This window comes from Protopterus annectens, chromosome 2.part0, assembly GCF_019279795.1.
Source record: "Protopterus annectens isolate FY-2018-M chromosome 2.part0, PAN1.0, whole genome shotgun sequence".
NCBI lineage: Eukaryota > Metazoa > Chordata > Ceratodontiformes > Protopteridae > Protopterus > Protopterus annectens.
In genome coordinates this window covers 838,306,581-838,323,637 of record NC_056728.1, presented here as the reverse complement: position 1 = coordinate 838,323,637, position 17,057 = coordinate 838,306,581, and the positions used below count along the sequence as shown (strand labels likewise).

Below are 17,057 nucleotides of genomic sequence, written 5' to 3'. Positions count from 1 at the left end.
GTGGGTGGTTGCCATGACAGTGGTAATTGGAAGTAGTACACATGTGTAATCATATATATGGCTATCTGGATAAGTATATGTACATATATTTCCACCTTATGTCCTGGACATGGAGTGTAGCCCTACCCTAGCCCCTATAGTCCCAAAGTCGTAGTGCAAGGGTATGTCAGGTATGTATAGCAGGTATATTAGTATGATTGTCTTTACACACATGGTGTGTGTGGAAGGTCACATCTGCTTATAACATGTGCCACTGGCTACTGACAGACATCCTAAGGAAATCATTGTAGTACTGCCGCTAACATGTAATGCCCCTGTGGAGTGCAGCAGAGATATTGGCCAATATATGTGGAACTTCGGACACATCCTGTACAGTCCAGAGGTATACACATAATCCCTTAGTGCACAACATGTGTACCTGCCTGACAAAATGGATGTAGACAGCCATGTAGATGGGTATAACACATAACGACTGGTATACATTTGCCACCATAGGTTTTGCATTCACACACTCCTGTCTGGCCTGGCACAGAATGACTGCTGGTACAGGGGTGCCATGGATGCATACTACCCACTAGATATTGACATACATCTGTACAGTATCCCACTGCTCAACTCACTGTCTGACATACATGACTGTTAAGGGAAGCCCGGCAGCAGTACATCTGGCAAGTATCTGCACATGACATCTCTCTGGGTAAGTGCACTAAGCTACTAGGCATGTAACAATGCACTGTGCAGGCTACAGGCAGACTGGCTCAACACTGGTTTACATCTCCTATGAGGGAATGCACATGTACCTGCATATATAGCAGGCTCAACAGGCATGTCACAGCACATGGTAAGATACACCTGTGTGAAAGTGCATAACCACAACCAATGTGAACACAGCCACAGCCACATATGGTAAGGTAGCATAATATTACAGTATATATGGACTATCTGTTCTACACCATCCTCATATGTGCCACTCACAGAATGACCCTACATATACTGGGCTGCTACACAGTTTGGTTTGATGGCTGTCTGTGGTATGGGACATGTGTGTGTATGGCCCTACAAACATGTACCCCAAAATGGTACCATACAGTGGGGCAGCATGTAACATCAGATAGGAGGGGAACTAGGACAATGACATCTACCACAGTCTGTACATAGGCTACAGTATATATTAACAATACACACACTGCCGACATTCACCATCATTACACAGACCTCGGTACTGTACCAACATCCACAGAATGTCCAGGTTATGTCATGAAACATAATCCCTACTGTACATGACATGTGTAGCAATCAGATATATCACTGGCTTGTTATCAGATATGATGACACTATTTATGGTGTACAGCACATATGCACCACTTCATGCACACCATATGTACAAAGGTTGACAGAGGTGTGGCTGACAGCACATACAAAGGGCCAATATAGACATGTTGCTGTGATAACCTCATACATTTACCACTGTAATGGGGTTTGTTGCAACATATGTCCTATGAGGGGTATGAAGTTAGTAACTGTCACGGCCATCACTATCTACAGACTACAGTCCTTACATTACCTTCTGCATTCTACAGATAGATGCTCCATGGCTAACACATGAAACCAAAGGCACAACACTGCCCAGTCTGCAGATGACCCTGCAGATGGGGATTCCTCATATACATGGAACTGACATGGCAGGAATTGTGACATGTAGGACAGCCATATCCAGACAAACACTGTTAAACCAACATTACTCCAAATGCAGTATAGCAACACTTACAGTCTGTAGTCAGGTCAGGCACATCCCCCTCCTGTTTGTTGCCCTCTTTCCACAGTGTATGTTGTTAGAGGTACATCCCCAAGCCATCTGACATGTTGTTTGCCAAACAACAGATCTAGTTCCTGCTCACAGTGAATGAAAAGGGCCAACACCACCATGATGTTCATAGATACTGGAATGTGTTTCCATGCAATTGGCTATGGGAATGTTACCGCAGCTGTTCCACATGCAATCAGCTAGGGGAGGGCTGTAATTTGTGCAGAGGCCATTAGCTGATCATGAGCATCACTTAAAATACACATGCTGCTGCCTAAGCAAAGCAGGTGTAGGTCTCCACATCCACCAGAGAGGGAGTGGGGGAGGCAGACAGTGGCAAATACATGTCAGGGAGGGGTGGGAGAGTAAAACTGAAGCATGTTTGTGTCATACACCTACCATCACAGAGTATCAAACCCCTGACAACTATGTATTGCTATCACAGTTCAACGCAGTTATTGGATACACCACATGAGTTACTTGCTGTGGAGCACTCAGAACATATATGTGATGTTGAGTGGCATCTGCAACAGGGATACAGTAGATATACGGTAGGTGACGTACACATGCCTGTCCACATGTACATGTGCCAGCGTCAACACAGCCACACTCTCATAGGGATGCACACACATTGACACACTTGGCAGGACCAGGAGTACAACTCATCACTAGTGGCATTGTCACAACACATCAATGTGCAGGTATCACATGCACCACATGGGTCATATGGAAGTCGTATGGACAAAGATTATGAGGAGGTGTCAGACATCAGACAGCATGCTTCAGTATGCCCAGGGGGGTTGTAGTGAGTGTGGATGTGGACATACACACCATACAACACACAGACAAACACACTGGGTGGCAGTACTGACATGCATGCGTGCATGTCTGCATGGGTGTGTGGTTGTCAACTGTGCCAGCAGACTATACAAGGGTAGGTGATGGGTATTTCTTGGCATCAGGCCACATGACAATGGTCTGCATTGTCGTTTCTGCATTTGTCCACACAGGTGGGTATTGTATCCCCCATCCAGTCACCTGAGTGGTTATTGTGTGTGGTCAATGCTGTGCATCCCCTGCCATGTATGTGTTCCTTATTCCATGACATGGATGGTGTCTAGGATGTGCACACCTCCCACATGTATATACAGTGACATGTGGAACTGTACCTGGGTTGTCTGGCCCATGTTGTGAACACAGATTATCATCAGATGTGCCAGTCTTGCCCACCTGTGGCAGGTACTGGTAATGGGCAGCAGGTTTACCCTGCACCTACATTGATAACATGCTAACAGCATTCCCTGGTGTCAGTGGCATCTGTCCACACAGGGTATGTTGTCAGGCATGGTATGTCTATTGTGGGTCACATGTGAAGGCACCACAGGTGGTGCAGGTGTCTACTGGGGAACATGGGGGAGGTGCACTGTCTGCATGTACGTACATATATGGGCAGGGTGACATGCCCTCTGTACCCCACTGCTATCACTCCATAGTTACTATCGGTGGCCAATATGCAGTGTGCTACCCACATATTGGATGTTGCCTAGACATGTGTGTGTCTGAGACATGGGTTGAGAGTGTACTCTGGGTAATACTGGGGTTGCTAACTGTGAATGTCTGGCCTTGATGTCACATATATGGGTATGACTTTGCACCCCAGCCTCTCAGCTATTTTACATCTGTTATCCCAGTAAGGTTGACACTGTGATATATCGTAGGGCCATCATATAAAAAATATGCAACACCCACTCCACATTGGCCACACACTCACAACCACCTCTATACATGATACAAGTTACAAGCACACACATGCACCTGGCATGTGTGGGAGTAGAACCCCTACCTAATTAGTTTATTACACTACAGCACTATGAAGTTATAGTACACGCCATGGACATTACTGGAGTACTTCTTTCCCAAAGGTCTATTTCACAATGAATGACATCAGCAGGATTACCAAAGTAGGGCATTTCAAATGTACTGTGAGTGAATAGCCTAAAATGCATTTCTCCCTACACAGACAGTGAGACACACACAAAACATCCCCAACTGACATGTGTAGGTATAGAACCCATGACTAAGGTATATATCACACTACAGCATGGAGCTGTTATAGAACACACCATAGGGATTACTAGAGAATTCTTTCCCCAAAGGTGTATTTCACCAGGAGTGACATCAGCAGGGTTACCAAAGTAGGGCATTTCAAATGCACTGCGATTGAGTAGCCTAAAACACATTGCTCCCTACACAGATAGAAAAACACACACAAAACTTCCACAACCAACATGTCTGGATATAGAACCCATGACCAAGGTCTATATCACACTACAGCATGGAGATGTTATAGGATGCACCACACGAATTACCAGAGATCTCTTTCCACAAAGGTGTATTTCACAAGGAATAACATCGGCAGGATTATCAAAGTACGGCACTTCAAATGTACTGCGGGTGACTAGCCTATAATGCATTGCTGTGTACACAGACATTGAAACACACACAAAACATCCAGAACTGCCATGGTTGGTGATGGAACCCGACCACAGTTCTAAATCACACTCCAGCAGTACGCAGTTACTGGACATGCTAGATAGATTACTGGGCTACAATGTTCTCAGAGGTGTATTTCTAGGTGGATGGCATCAGCAGTCTTGCCAAAGTTGAGTATATAAATTATAAGAAGTGTGAGTACCCTAAAAAGCATTGACCTTTACTCAGTCAGAGACAGACAGACACACAGTTGTCAAGTCTGGGGTTAGAACACCTACCTATTTACTTTATCACATTACGGCAGTACGCGCTATGGAGATTACTGGGCTACAACCTTTCCAGAGGTGTATTTCTATGTGGGTGACATCAACAGCCTTGCCAAAGTTGAGTATATGACTTGTAAGGAGTGTGAGTACTCTAAAAAGCATTGTTCTCTACTCAGTCAGAGACACACACACCCACACACACACACACACACACACACACACACACACACACACACACACACACACACACACACACACACAGTTGCCAGGTCTGGGGGTTTGAACACCTACCTAACTACTTTATCACACTACAGCAGTACACAGTTACAGGACACGCAACAGAGACTAGTGGGTTACAGCTCTCCCAAAGGTGTATTTCACATTGGATGACCTCAGCAGGCTTGTCATAGTAGGGCTGTGGGGAGGGCGGTGTCTGCATGAGCCATAACCCATTCATCTAAGGGTTGACACGCCACATGCGGGCACACACGGGGTCATATGTCACAGGTACGTGTATACAGCTACTAGATGACTACTTCCTTGTACAGTCATGTTGCATAGCTAGCACGTGCACCACATAGTCTGTAATGCTGACAGATACTGGTGGCTAGTATCTGCAGTGGGTGACATCTGCACCTCATGTGTTTGGGTCCCTTTGGCTGTGTGCTGGGTGGGACAGGCCTGGATGGGTCCTTGTCACAGTGACCCTCTTCCACACATCTATGTATGTCTACCTTTGGCTTATATTAGTGTGTTGTCCTGACATATATGTCTGTATTCCTACCCACTGTGTGTGCAAGTCACGAGTGGCGCATACTGACAAATGTCTGCACTAACAACTGCAACTGCAGGATATGTCTGGTCCACTGGTGTTTGCAGTCATGGCCTTCATGTGTTTAAGTATGTGAGCATGCCCAGTATGACCTTTCAGTATGTTGTGGATTGACATTGCCTTCATTTCTCTAAGTGTGTGTGCATGCCCAGTATGGCTGTCTGTATTGAATTTGTGGATCGTGTCCAGGTAGTTTGTGCTGTAGTGCTGACCTTTGTGTTGTACACCAACAGGTAGCATGCTGTCTGTGCAGGGTATCCATTGATCATTTGGCTTTGACTGTTACTACAGTTCTGCATAGCGGGGGGGGGGCACACCTGATTGTTTCTACATTTCTACACAGGAGTGGTGGGGGCACACCTGACTGTTATTACATTACTATGTAGGATGGGGGGGCACATCTGACTATTTCTACATTTCTACACAGGGTTGGGGGGCACAACTGACTGTTATTACATCATTCTGCAGGCTGTGGGGGGCACACGTGACACTTGTACACATTTGCTATGACTGTACTGGTATGTCAGGTACTCCATTTCATTCTGTATTGCTAACTATCATGCTGACTAGAGGCATACCAGTGTACTACAAATTGAGCCTTTCGTTGCCCTACATATTATTGTCTGACTTCCTACCCTTCAGAACTAACATCCCACTGCCTGCCCTGCTGTGGTCTGTCTGTGTAGGCCTGGGAGGGTGGTTAACCATAGCCATCATTCTGGGGCCAAGGCACAGGCTCTGTTTGGGTTTGTCTACACCTGTCCTGCTGGATGAGACTGTTGTTGGGTATGTGAAACTTCCTGACTGGCATGTGTGGGTCGTATGGACACACATGTCACTCAGTCCATTTCCTGCAGTGGGTTTTGTCACCCTGTGTAGTACAGATGCCATGGTGCCACTATGGGTGTCTACTGTCTGCTGCCATAACATTCGACCACCCAATTCCCTTGCATGCTCACATACATACCATAGCTACAGGTAACAACACATTCTACTCCATTTGGCAATTGGTAGGTCGATTGACTTACCTTGAGGATGTGGCAGACTTGCAGATGGTGCTGGAGGGCTGCCTATGTTGGATGCGCATAGTACACTCCCTATACATGGTTGAGCACAGGTAGTGTCATGTTTGGCATCCCTTGTACTGTATGTACGAGTCAGAGAGAGGTGTCATTCCCTGGGTCCCTACTGTGTCAGTGGATGTGCTATGTGTTGCCTCTTTGCCAAGGTCAGAACATACTGGGCATGCCTCCTTCTGCCTACTGGGGCAGGCTCAGGATGTTCCTCCTCTGAGTCACTCTGTGCCTGTACAGGTCTTGGCACTGGTGAGGGGCTGTGTGGCCCTGCCCCATGCTGTTCCTTCTGCAGCAGTTTCCACAGGATCATATTGTGTAGCATAGCACATACCATAACAATTTGGGTACACGTAGCTGGTGAATACTGCAAGGCTCCACCGGATGTGTCCATAAACCGGAACCATGACCTGAGCATCCCAAACACATGCTCTATTATATGTCTGGCCTGTGCATGTTCCTCATTATAACATTGTTGTTCAGGTGAGTGTGCATTTCTGATGGGTGTCATCAGCCACGGCTCCAGTGTGTACTCAGCATCCCCCACTAGGTGACCGTAAGGGATGTCCACACTGGCAAATCTCTGGTACAGCTGTGTCAGATGCCATATGTGTGAATCATCATAGCTTCCAGGGCAGCCAGCACACACATTCATTATAATGCCCTGGGCATCACATAAGATGTGGCAGTTGATGGAGGGGATGCCCCTGCGGTTGATGCAGGCCCTACCCTGCTCACCGGGTGGTGCTTTGATGTGTATGTGCGTGCAGTCTATAGCAGCCACTACCCCAGGGTATTCTGCTGTTTGGTGTAAGAGACACATATTGCTGGTCAACACCTCACGTGTGTTGAGGAAATATATGTGCTCACTGGCATGTGCTTACATGGCATCCAGGAACTGGTGGAATACTCTGGATGCTGATGCCTGTGAGATCCCCATGATATCCCCAGCTGTGCTTTGGGAGGTACCTGTGGCTAGTATACCTAGGCCTACACATACCTTGGTATCCACTGGGATGAGTTCCCCCTCGGCCAGTTTGGTGTGTCAGGTGTGGCTGGCACAGCTCAACAATTTGCTGTAGGAGGTCTCTGTCTACCCTATAGTGCTCCACTATCTCCAGCTCATGTAGCCCCTGGTAGGTTACCCTGGGTCTGTACACTCTTCTCTGCTTTATCACTGTGCGTTGTTCGGCAGCATTCACATCCTCACCATCCTCAGCCTCTTGCACATGTTGGTCTATGTTGCCTGCTGCAGCCCTTCTCATTTTGTAGGTTTGTTTGTTAAAATTTCCCCGCTTGTATACACCGGTGGTGTAGAGTGTGGGAAAAAACAGAGGTGAAGGTGTTTGCTTAGTTTATAGTAGTGTTCTGGGCTGGGCTGGTCTGCTGTCTATGTAATTGGCTGATTCTGATACATTTCACCTGACAGCTAAGCTAGTTCTCCTTGATTACCTTCCTACTGCTGGATTCCCTTCCTATTGCCTTCCTGTTTAAGCCCGGGGGCACGCCGCGCAAACACAGTGCTCAGATGTGAACGGAGCTGCTATTCCTGTTTTGTTTTTTTTTACACCTGGTGCGTGCCACGCAAACACGCGTATGCACTGTAAGCACGTTTTACAGGATTTTGGCTTGTTCTACCTGTGTACTCCATGATTTTCTTGGTTTAAGATAGGACAGCCCTAGACACACCCCGTGACTTAGCTTAGCTTAGCTAAGGGCAAACACGAGCCACAGTGCTCCAATTAGCTTACAGCATGCCTGACACACCCCCTTCTGATGTCAGCTATGTCTAGGGCTTACACTCATGGTTTTCCTAGTCCTACACTCTTGGGTGCAGGCTTGCACTGACAGGGAATCTGGGATTCTCTGTCATTCCCCTCATTTGCATAGAATTGCCTGCTAATCCTTGGTTACATGTCCAACACAGCCTTCCCCTTTAGCAACCAGTCTGCACTGGCCATGTTGTATTCTGCCTGCCATTGACTATTATGGCACAATAATGATTTTCTTCTTAATGGTTGTTTTAGGTTTTTTTTTATTTTTAGCTCGATCCTGTTTGCACACCACTGCCCTTAGCTTAAACGGCCGATATCGGCCAAAAAAAAAAAAGTTAAATATTTCATTTTTACACTGTTTTCCATGCCAATGGCCAATTATATGGTCATTGGCATGGATTTACACATCATATGCACACTCTATTTGGGGCTGTCATGCCTCCGTTTTGTAGTTTGCAGAAATGTACTCGGTTACTGAGTACATTTCTGCAGACTGCACTCATTCTGTACGGACAGCTGCTAGCTTCCTGGATTGCAAATTACCCTCAGTTGCATGATTTTCACCTGCAAATGAGGGTAATTTGCATACAGGAGCTCGGTCTGTGCAGGATTAGTCTAAGAGCTCACGTGCCCATCCTGAGAGCTCATTCCTGGATTGCACGTCGGCCATATTGCCGAAAATAGCTCTTAGACTAATCCTGCACATAATGCAGAGCTTCATAAATCCAGGGGATAGACTTACTTTCCAGATTTTAACTTCCTACTTTTTCACCAGAAGCATTCAAAAAGAAGTACACTCAGCCAAAAGGCACATTTGACTAAGCAAACGCAGACATTACTCTTTCACTCTATCAACCAAATGACTAGATAATAGAGAGTATGTGATATGTGTGTGTGTGTGTGTGTGTGTGTGTGTGTGTGTGTGTGTGTGTGTGTGTGTGTGTGTGTGTGTGTGTGTGTATGTCTGTATGTGCTCACGCGGGCGTGAGCGTACTGTGTGTGTATGTATATATACATATACATATATACATACATATAACATTCCTGAACTTTCAGTATGCTGTTTCACTATGGTAAGTGTTAACATGTCTTTTTATTTTCAGGTCATGAGTGAATGTGATCCAGTTTCAAAATAATCCATGACTGAGTTAGAATATTGTTGGATTTACTCATGAGGGTGAAGCTAAGTGATCAGCCAAAGTCAGCTATAGGTAAAGCCGGCATTACCCACAATCATGACTGAATTACTGTTATTATGCAATGACAGTATTTAAGAGATAATATATCTTCTACATTTACTTTGTTGTAGTGGACAACTAAATAGCTTCCTGTGCTATTTAGATTTGCATAGCAAGAGCACAGCTGCACAGAGTGGTAGAGGACTGATACTAGCTTTAATTTTCCCTACATGATTTACTGGCATTACTGTTTTGTTTAATATTTATTTAGTGCATAGAACACCATGATTTCATCTCTAAATGGTGAAAAGACAGGCTTGGTAATCACCTTTCTGTTCTGATGTCAGAAAGATGCTTAACAATTGCTATGCACCTCTTCAGTTCTGTTAAGCAGTAATCTCCTGCTTTAATAGTGCTTAGAGAATGTAACAGAAGAGTATCTGGAAGCCATTAAAACAACTTAAAAACTTTCTTTAGACTTTTTTAAGTTTGAATGAAGTATTTACTGGCTTCCCAATGCTCTTCTTGGGTGGCTGCTTTCTGGCTGAAAGTGATTAGTGCATTACTGCTTTCTAAGTTGTAAATTCCTTACTGCTACTACACTTTTTTATTCTTTTTCCTAACGTTTGTAGGGTAAGGGAGCAGGCAAAGCTCAATGCAGTACAAAGAATTATGATCATGCCTTCTAATTGTAACCAGAAAAGTTATGGATTTGAGACATCATAATACTCTATATTAAGTGCTTGATTCTTGTATTATGAGCAGTCTGAGCTTGTTCTATTTTGTGTGCTTTTGTACTTCAGATTTACAGATTTTGATGTATTTTATTGGTTTCCATTTGTATAGTTTTCCCATTCGTAGTGAACAATCTCTTATTGGTACTTCTCAATTTACAGCTGGTGCAATAATTGGTTTTCATAGTCAGCATGGGCGTTTTGGAAGGGTTCATAATACGTTATCGAAAGATAATGTAATTGAAAGGCTGAAACATTGAAACGGCTGCACTTCGAAACTTTTATTGTGGGGGGCTGTGCCCCCCACCCGCCCCCGCTAAATATATATTCCAGCTCTGAGATCGCACTACAGTGAGGAAAGGACAAATATCCCAAACTTCACTGTACTGCGATCCCACAATGCGAACTTCGAAATGCAGCCATTTTGATGTTTTGGTCATTCAATTACATTATCTTTCGATAACTTAATAGGAACCCATTTTGGAATACTAATCATTGTCTGCTATGTAACTGGAATCAGCTCAGATTACATATTGTGTCAAAAAAGATCAGTTACAGAAAATAAAAAACATGCTTGTATGTTTGTATAAGACACACCACTTAAAAATAAAGGATGTATTTATTTTGTTTTAGTCTTCTAATTGGAAAATAATATCACAGCTCATTACTTTTAGTACATATGTTAGCAGCTTTTAGTACATTTAGTTTATGTACCATTTTTTATGACCTAGAATGGTCTTTGGTTACATATTGCTAGATGCAGTTCATATCTTTTTTTTTTTTTTTTTTTGAAATTCAAAGTCTCTGAAATACATTTTATGGTTTTACATGCAATGTTCACTGACTGTACATTGAGCATTTTTAGATGAAGACTTCCTGGTGCTTCTTACACCACATTGTGAAACATGCATGCTTGCAATAACAAACATCATACTAAGCATTTTGAGTTAGTTCAGGTGTCTATTTCCATTTCTATTGGCCACAGATAAGATGGGTGTGAAAAATTCCCATGGCACATATTGGAAAGAGTAGTTTTTTTATTTTTATACATATATACAACATTACATATTTTAGCATCATTCAATATATTATTTCCAGTTTAAGTATCCCCCCACTCTTTTACCCACAACCAAAACCCTATTTTTCCAATATGTTTGTCAATGTCCATTTTCCATTGTATCTGATGTCATTAAGTCTTTCATTCCATATAGTCTATGTTACACAGAATATGATTCTGTCCATGATAGAGTATGGGTTTTACGGGACAAGATTCTAGAATGAAGCTAAGAAAATGGACAGAATCATATTCTATGTAACATGGACTATATGGAATGAAAGACTTAATGACATCAGATACAATGGAAAATGGACATTGACAAACATACTGGAAAAAATCATGTCCATGTTTAACATTTCAAAATATAAATAACATTTAATCAAATCATGTTTACATACTTCTTTCCACAGTTTATGAATTCTCTCACATTAAAAAAAACATGTTCTGTAGTTTCCAGTTCTTTACATTTATTATACATTCTATCTTGTTTTCTCTTGTATGGCATATTTGCCCCCACTGGTAATTTTCTTATGGACAACCTCGACAAAAAATCATTGCATTCTTTAATTCTTTTATAATTTCTGTTTCTCATCATTATTACTTTCTGCTTATCTATCTCTGTTTCCGTGGATTCACTAAATAAAAGGATATCATAACATCAACATACCATTCTTTTTTGTTCTTTTCTATCACATTCTTGTTTTAATTTCCACAATACAATTTTACTGTAAAATTATTTCATTCTTCATTAATAACACTTTTACTTATTTTTTCATTTCCATTTCTTCCCAAATTTTTCTATAGTTACAATACATTACTGTTTATGTCAAATCTTTATTATTTTTTTATTAATTCCTTTTAGTACTTTATGCGTACTCATTTTTTCATTAATTTTTCATCCAGACTTTGTTTTTGCTATTACTACAATATCATCAGTGTAAGTATACATTATTGGTAACTGTATCTCCTCCATCATTCTATATCCTCCCTTACTTGCCATTTTATTAATTTCCTTTACTACTGTGTTCATGATTATAGCAAAGATCATACTGCTTGCAGGACATCCTTGTTTTATACCACACTCTGTTTTCAACTCTTCCTTAATCCAAACATTTATATTTAATTTCACATAATTATTTTCATATATTGATTTAATTACTTGTAATATTTTTCACTTATGATGTATGCATGTAAAATTCCCCATAATACTTTGTACTGAATATTATCATATGCCTTCCTGACATCACTTATCATGATTTTTGTTTCCAGTTTTTTATTAATAATATCATCAATTAATTCCCTTATTATCCAGAATAGGTCTTGACTCCCCTTTCCTTTTCTCCCAAACAAATTCTGATCATATAATCTTTCTATTTTTACATTGCAGTCTTTTAGTTAATATTCTCATGTAAATTTTATAATCTGTGTTATTCAATGTAATTGGTCTCCATTTTTTATTTCATCTTTATCTCCTTTCTTTAATATAAATTTTATCACACCTGTGCAAATTTCTTTATACTTAATTCCTCTTTCTAGCAGTCATTCGTTGCTTCTATAAACACCATTTTTGCCAGTCACATATTTCTTTATAAATATATATTCAGTTCTATCCATACCTGTAGCTGAATTAATGTTACTATCTTTCAAGATCTCATTCAACTCATTTATATTAATTTTTCTCTCTAAATAATCATTATCTTCCTTATTTAATTTTTCACCATTATAAATTTCCTCTATGTTAACTTATTTTTTTACTATATAAATCTAATACATATTATTTAATTATTTCATATATTTCTCCTTGTTTTTTAACTTGTTTCCTTTCTTTATTTTTTAATTATCTTCTTTTGTTATCTAACGTAAGTATGGTACTACTTCTTTTTTTCCTTGGAAGCAATATTTTTGCTTATATAACAGTTTGTTAATCTTATCGTGATTTCTTCTATATAATTCTTTTTTTCCTTTTCATAAAACATTTTTTTCTTCTCTAACAAATCTTTAAATATTTTTGAATTAATATTTTGTATTCCATTTTTTCTTTTTTCTTTTTATTTTCTATACAGTCTAAAAATACTTTTTTTGTACTTTTTTTAAATTGGATCCATCTCATTGTTCAATTTTCATAAAAATCTCTCATATTGATATGTTGTTTTCATAATTCTGTAATTTCTTTTCTTTCTGCTGAATCTCTTTTTCATTTACTCTTTTTATGCCTTTTTCTGTTTTAATATATTCCTCATTTGTATAAACTCTTATCCAAATTGCCACATGATCAGAGAACCCATTATATTTAATTCCTTTTTGTGTAATTTTTAGGCCTTCTGACATCAACAAAATAATCAGTTTCATCTCTATCATCATCTTAGCGCCTTCTTCCACAATTTGAGCATAGGGATTTTTTCTGGAACCTTTTATGATGGCTCTTTTCCCTTATCTTTGTCTCCCTCTTCTATTTTATCCATAATGTCATTCCAGGCAATTCCACTTTCTGGCTCACTCTGGTTAACTAGCTCCTTCAGATACTCATCCCACAACCCTCCTGAATGGAGGGTTGAAATAACACATTTTTCTGCTGTTTTTGCCATTTCAAACAGTTTTTTTCTGGAAATTTTCTTCTGAATCTATCTCTACCACTGCATTTAGCTCAATCTCCTTCCTGATCTCCTCAGTATCAGCAGGCATTTTCTCTGCTCCCACATCACCTGAAAACATTTCTGGTAGTGATCCTACCATTTTTTTCTTCATTTTCAACACATTTAACTTCCAGATTACCTTGGCTCTCAGCAGCCATGTTTCTAGCTGTTCTTTCTGGCTGCCTCCTTGCCTAGACAGGAAACAGGATGTCAGTATGTGTTACACCTGATCTCTTCCCCCTACTGTATAGAGTAGGAGAAGTTCCCCAATGCCTTGGCTAAATTTCTATTAGTCAGTATGAATACCACCTCTGGTCTCCCCCTGAAAAGAGATTGCCAGCCTAGCAGGACTAACCCAGTTAAAGTGTAAACAAACAAACAACAGACAATCAAATAAATAAATATAATGTAATGTCAGCACAATATGTAATCATATTACCCCTCCTTGTTCTTCTTGACTTCCTGATCCCCTTGCATGTCTCATTGGCATGAGCTATAAAAGTAAGCAAAAAAAATAAGTAAGTAAAAACTTTTTATGAATGGAGCATATGTAAATAATGCCAACACCATGAATCAGGCTGATTTATTACCACTAATGCTTACTCTGACTCTTCTAGTGAAATTCTATATCAGATGCCATTAGAAAAAAGATGTAATTTAATAAATAGCCTAAACTGTGCAATGACCCTAGTGAAGATAATACAAATTACTCCAAAATTAAAAAAAAAACTTTGATACTATGTTGACATGCAGAAAATGGTCTACATAACATGTGCCTATGATATGAATACAAACTGTGTCTAATAAATGATATTATCCATATGCTTACACCAGCCAGTTATGAGTTTTCGTTAAATTCTATGTTTAAGCATCATGTGTATGAACAGTTTATTCTATGAAAGCTCTTATGTAAAATATGTTAAAGAAAAGAATACATGACATTAAAGAACACGACAAAATGCAAAATAATTATAGTTAAGATGCCTTCCTACCTCCCCAAAAAACAACCCGTCCACATCCACATATAATCATGAGAGCACTCACACACACACACACCCACACACACACCCACACACACACACACACACCCACACACACACCCACACACACACACACACACACACACACACACACACACACACACACACACACACACACACACACACACACACACACACACACACACACACACACGGCATCTACTGCCAGGATTCTCTGCAACAACTAATTATGCAACTTATTTAAATGCATAGTGTAAACAAATCAGCATTAAATGCCTGATGTAACCACAACATGATTGTGTCATTGGGGAAGTAAAGCGTGCATTGGACTTGGAGTTTGATGGAGCTGTTTAATGGCATGTTTTTCTTACTTTTCGTTTTTTTTTTTTATAAACAATTTCCTGCATGTCATTCAAGACTAATTGTAGCAAATCTGTACTACTCTAAGCTGTTGTCATAGCTGAGTTGCCCCACAACTATCTGTAAGCACTTGGCCAACATAATTAACCAGATCACTAGCTCTGTTGTGCTTTACTTGCCTTTCTAGTTAAGATGAGTCTGTAAGTAAAACATCACTACAAACACGTCCACCAGCACAGCAGCTCATGACAAATCCTTGAAGGGATGTTATGTATTAGTCTTCTACATGATTTGCTGGTAATTATTTAGTAAAAGTAAAACGGTTAAATAAATAAATAAACAAATAAGAAAACATGTTACTGATTGTTGGGACAATATTATCTGTGTCAGAACTGAGAACCCAAGGTTCTGAGGATTAGATAATGAATCAACTTTTCTGAAGTAAAAAACAATGCCAAAGGGCTCTGGCTGACTAAATTTGCAAATGACTAGCTAGGAGCAGTCAGTGAACCTCCAAATGAATTAGTCATCCTGTAGGAAGGTTTGTCCCAAATAAATAACTGGTGGAAAAATCATGGACTGAAACTAAATGCCACAAGATGCATCCCTTGTGAAGTCACCTATCCCAGGGAACTACCACATTGACAATAAGCCTTAAAAGAGTTGATCCAGGGATGTGGAAACTTATGTGGACAGTGAACTAACTTTTGACCAACATGTGTCCATTGTTGCAACAAAGTCCATATATAATGCACAAGTTACAAACAAAGGGATTGTGTCTAGCTCCAGGATGTCATTGTCCCCTTTTACTCAGCTCTCATTATGCCAGTCACTTTGACATGTATCTGTCCAGGCACATGCAGCAACGGGAATACTCACAACGATACCTTACTGAAAACATACAAGGCCCAAACAACATGTTCTATGTGAAATGACTCAAAGCCCTGTCACTATACTCTGGAACCTATAGACTGCTAAGAGGTGACCTGTGTCTGGCATAGAAGGCATTCTCTCACCCAGTACTGATGGATTTACTGCACATCAGCAAGTCAAATGGCATCAAAAATACTCAGTTTAGGGATCTAAACCTCTTTTTCAGTATCAATAGAATGGTTTGAAGGGACATATTAAAGCACAACTTTGATTTATGGATGGGAAAAAGAAAATTTACCCCAGAACTGCCCCTTGTAGTACTAATGGACAGATGCAACTCCTAAATGCTTTGTCTCATGCATGGGTCCCTTCAAATTATCTATGGTATTATCCCAGTTATTCTCATTAGGGGTAATGTATAATTATAGACCATAGGATGGGGATGGTTAAGACCAATTTCTAACAAAATGGGATAGTTTAATTTAAGCACAAAAAAGAAAACTGGCTAGGCTTAAAATGACCTACAAGGGCAGTTAGCCTAGTGCTTACCTCTGAACCTATGAACTTATGAATAATGCACTGAGACTGGGATATCAAGAAGTGGTGGGCATGACTGTGATTCTCAGGTATGGAGCATGGCCATAATGTGTACACTATGCTTGTCCATAAGTAGGCCACAAGATGGCTCCTTTTCTAATTTGGAGTTCTGCAACTTTTGGCAGCCGATGCCTTTGTGTTGTCATTTCTCCCACTGCAGTTTAATTTTCAGTTTCAGTATATGGCTGTACAGCCTTCACACCATTTGTTTTCTTTATCTGAATCTGAAATACTGATATATAAATGGATCTTGAACTAGAATAAATACCACTAACCAGAAACCATTGTTTGCTTGACTTTTAGTCTGACAGATAGCTTTGGTTATGTATGAATATATATGCTAATCTGTCCTAAAAATTTGATTTTAGTAAATAATAATTT

General features: G+C 40.5%; 1 protein-coding gene across 1 annotated transcript in view; it reads right to left on the bottom strand.

The window, feature by feature from the left end:
- Positions 1 to 17,057, bottom strand: part of LOC122793251 — a 234,987-nt gene that overhangs the window by 21,197 nt on the left and 196,733 nt on the right. The window contains exon 8 of the mRNA XM_044061105.1: positions 14,285 to 14,338. Within this exon, the coding sequence (XP_043917040.1) occupies positions 14,285 to 14,338 (54 nt within the window). The remainder of the gene's footprint in view (positions 1 to 14,284; positions 14,339 to 17,057) is intronic.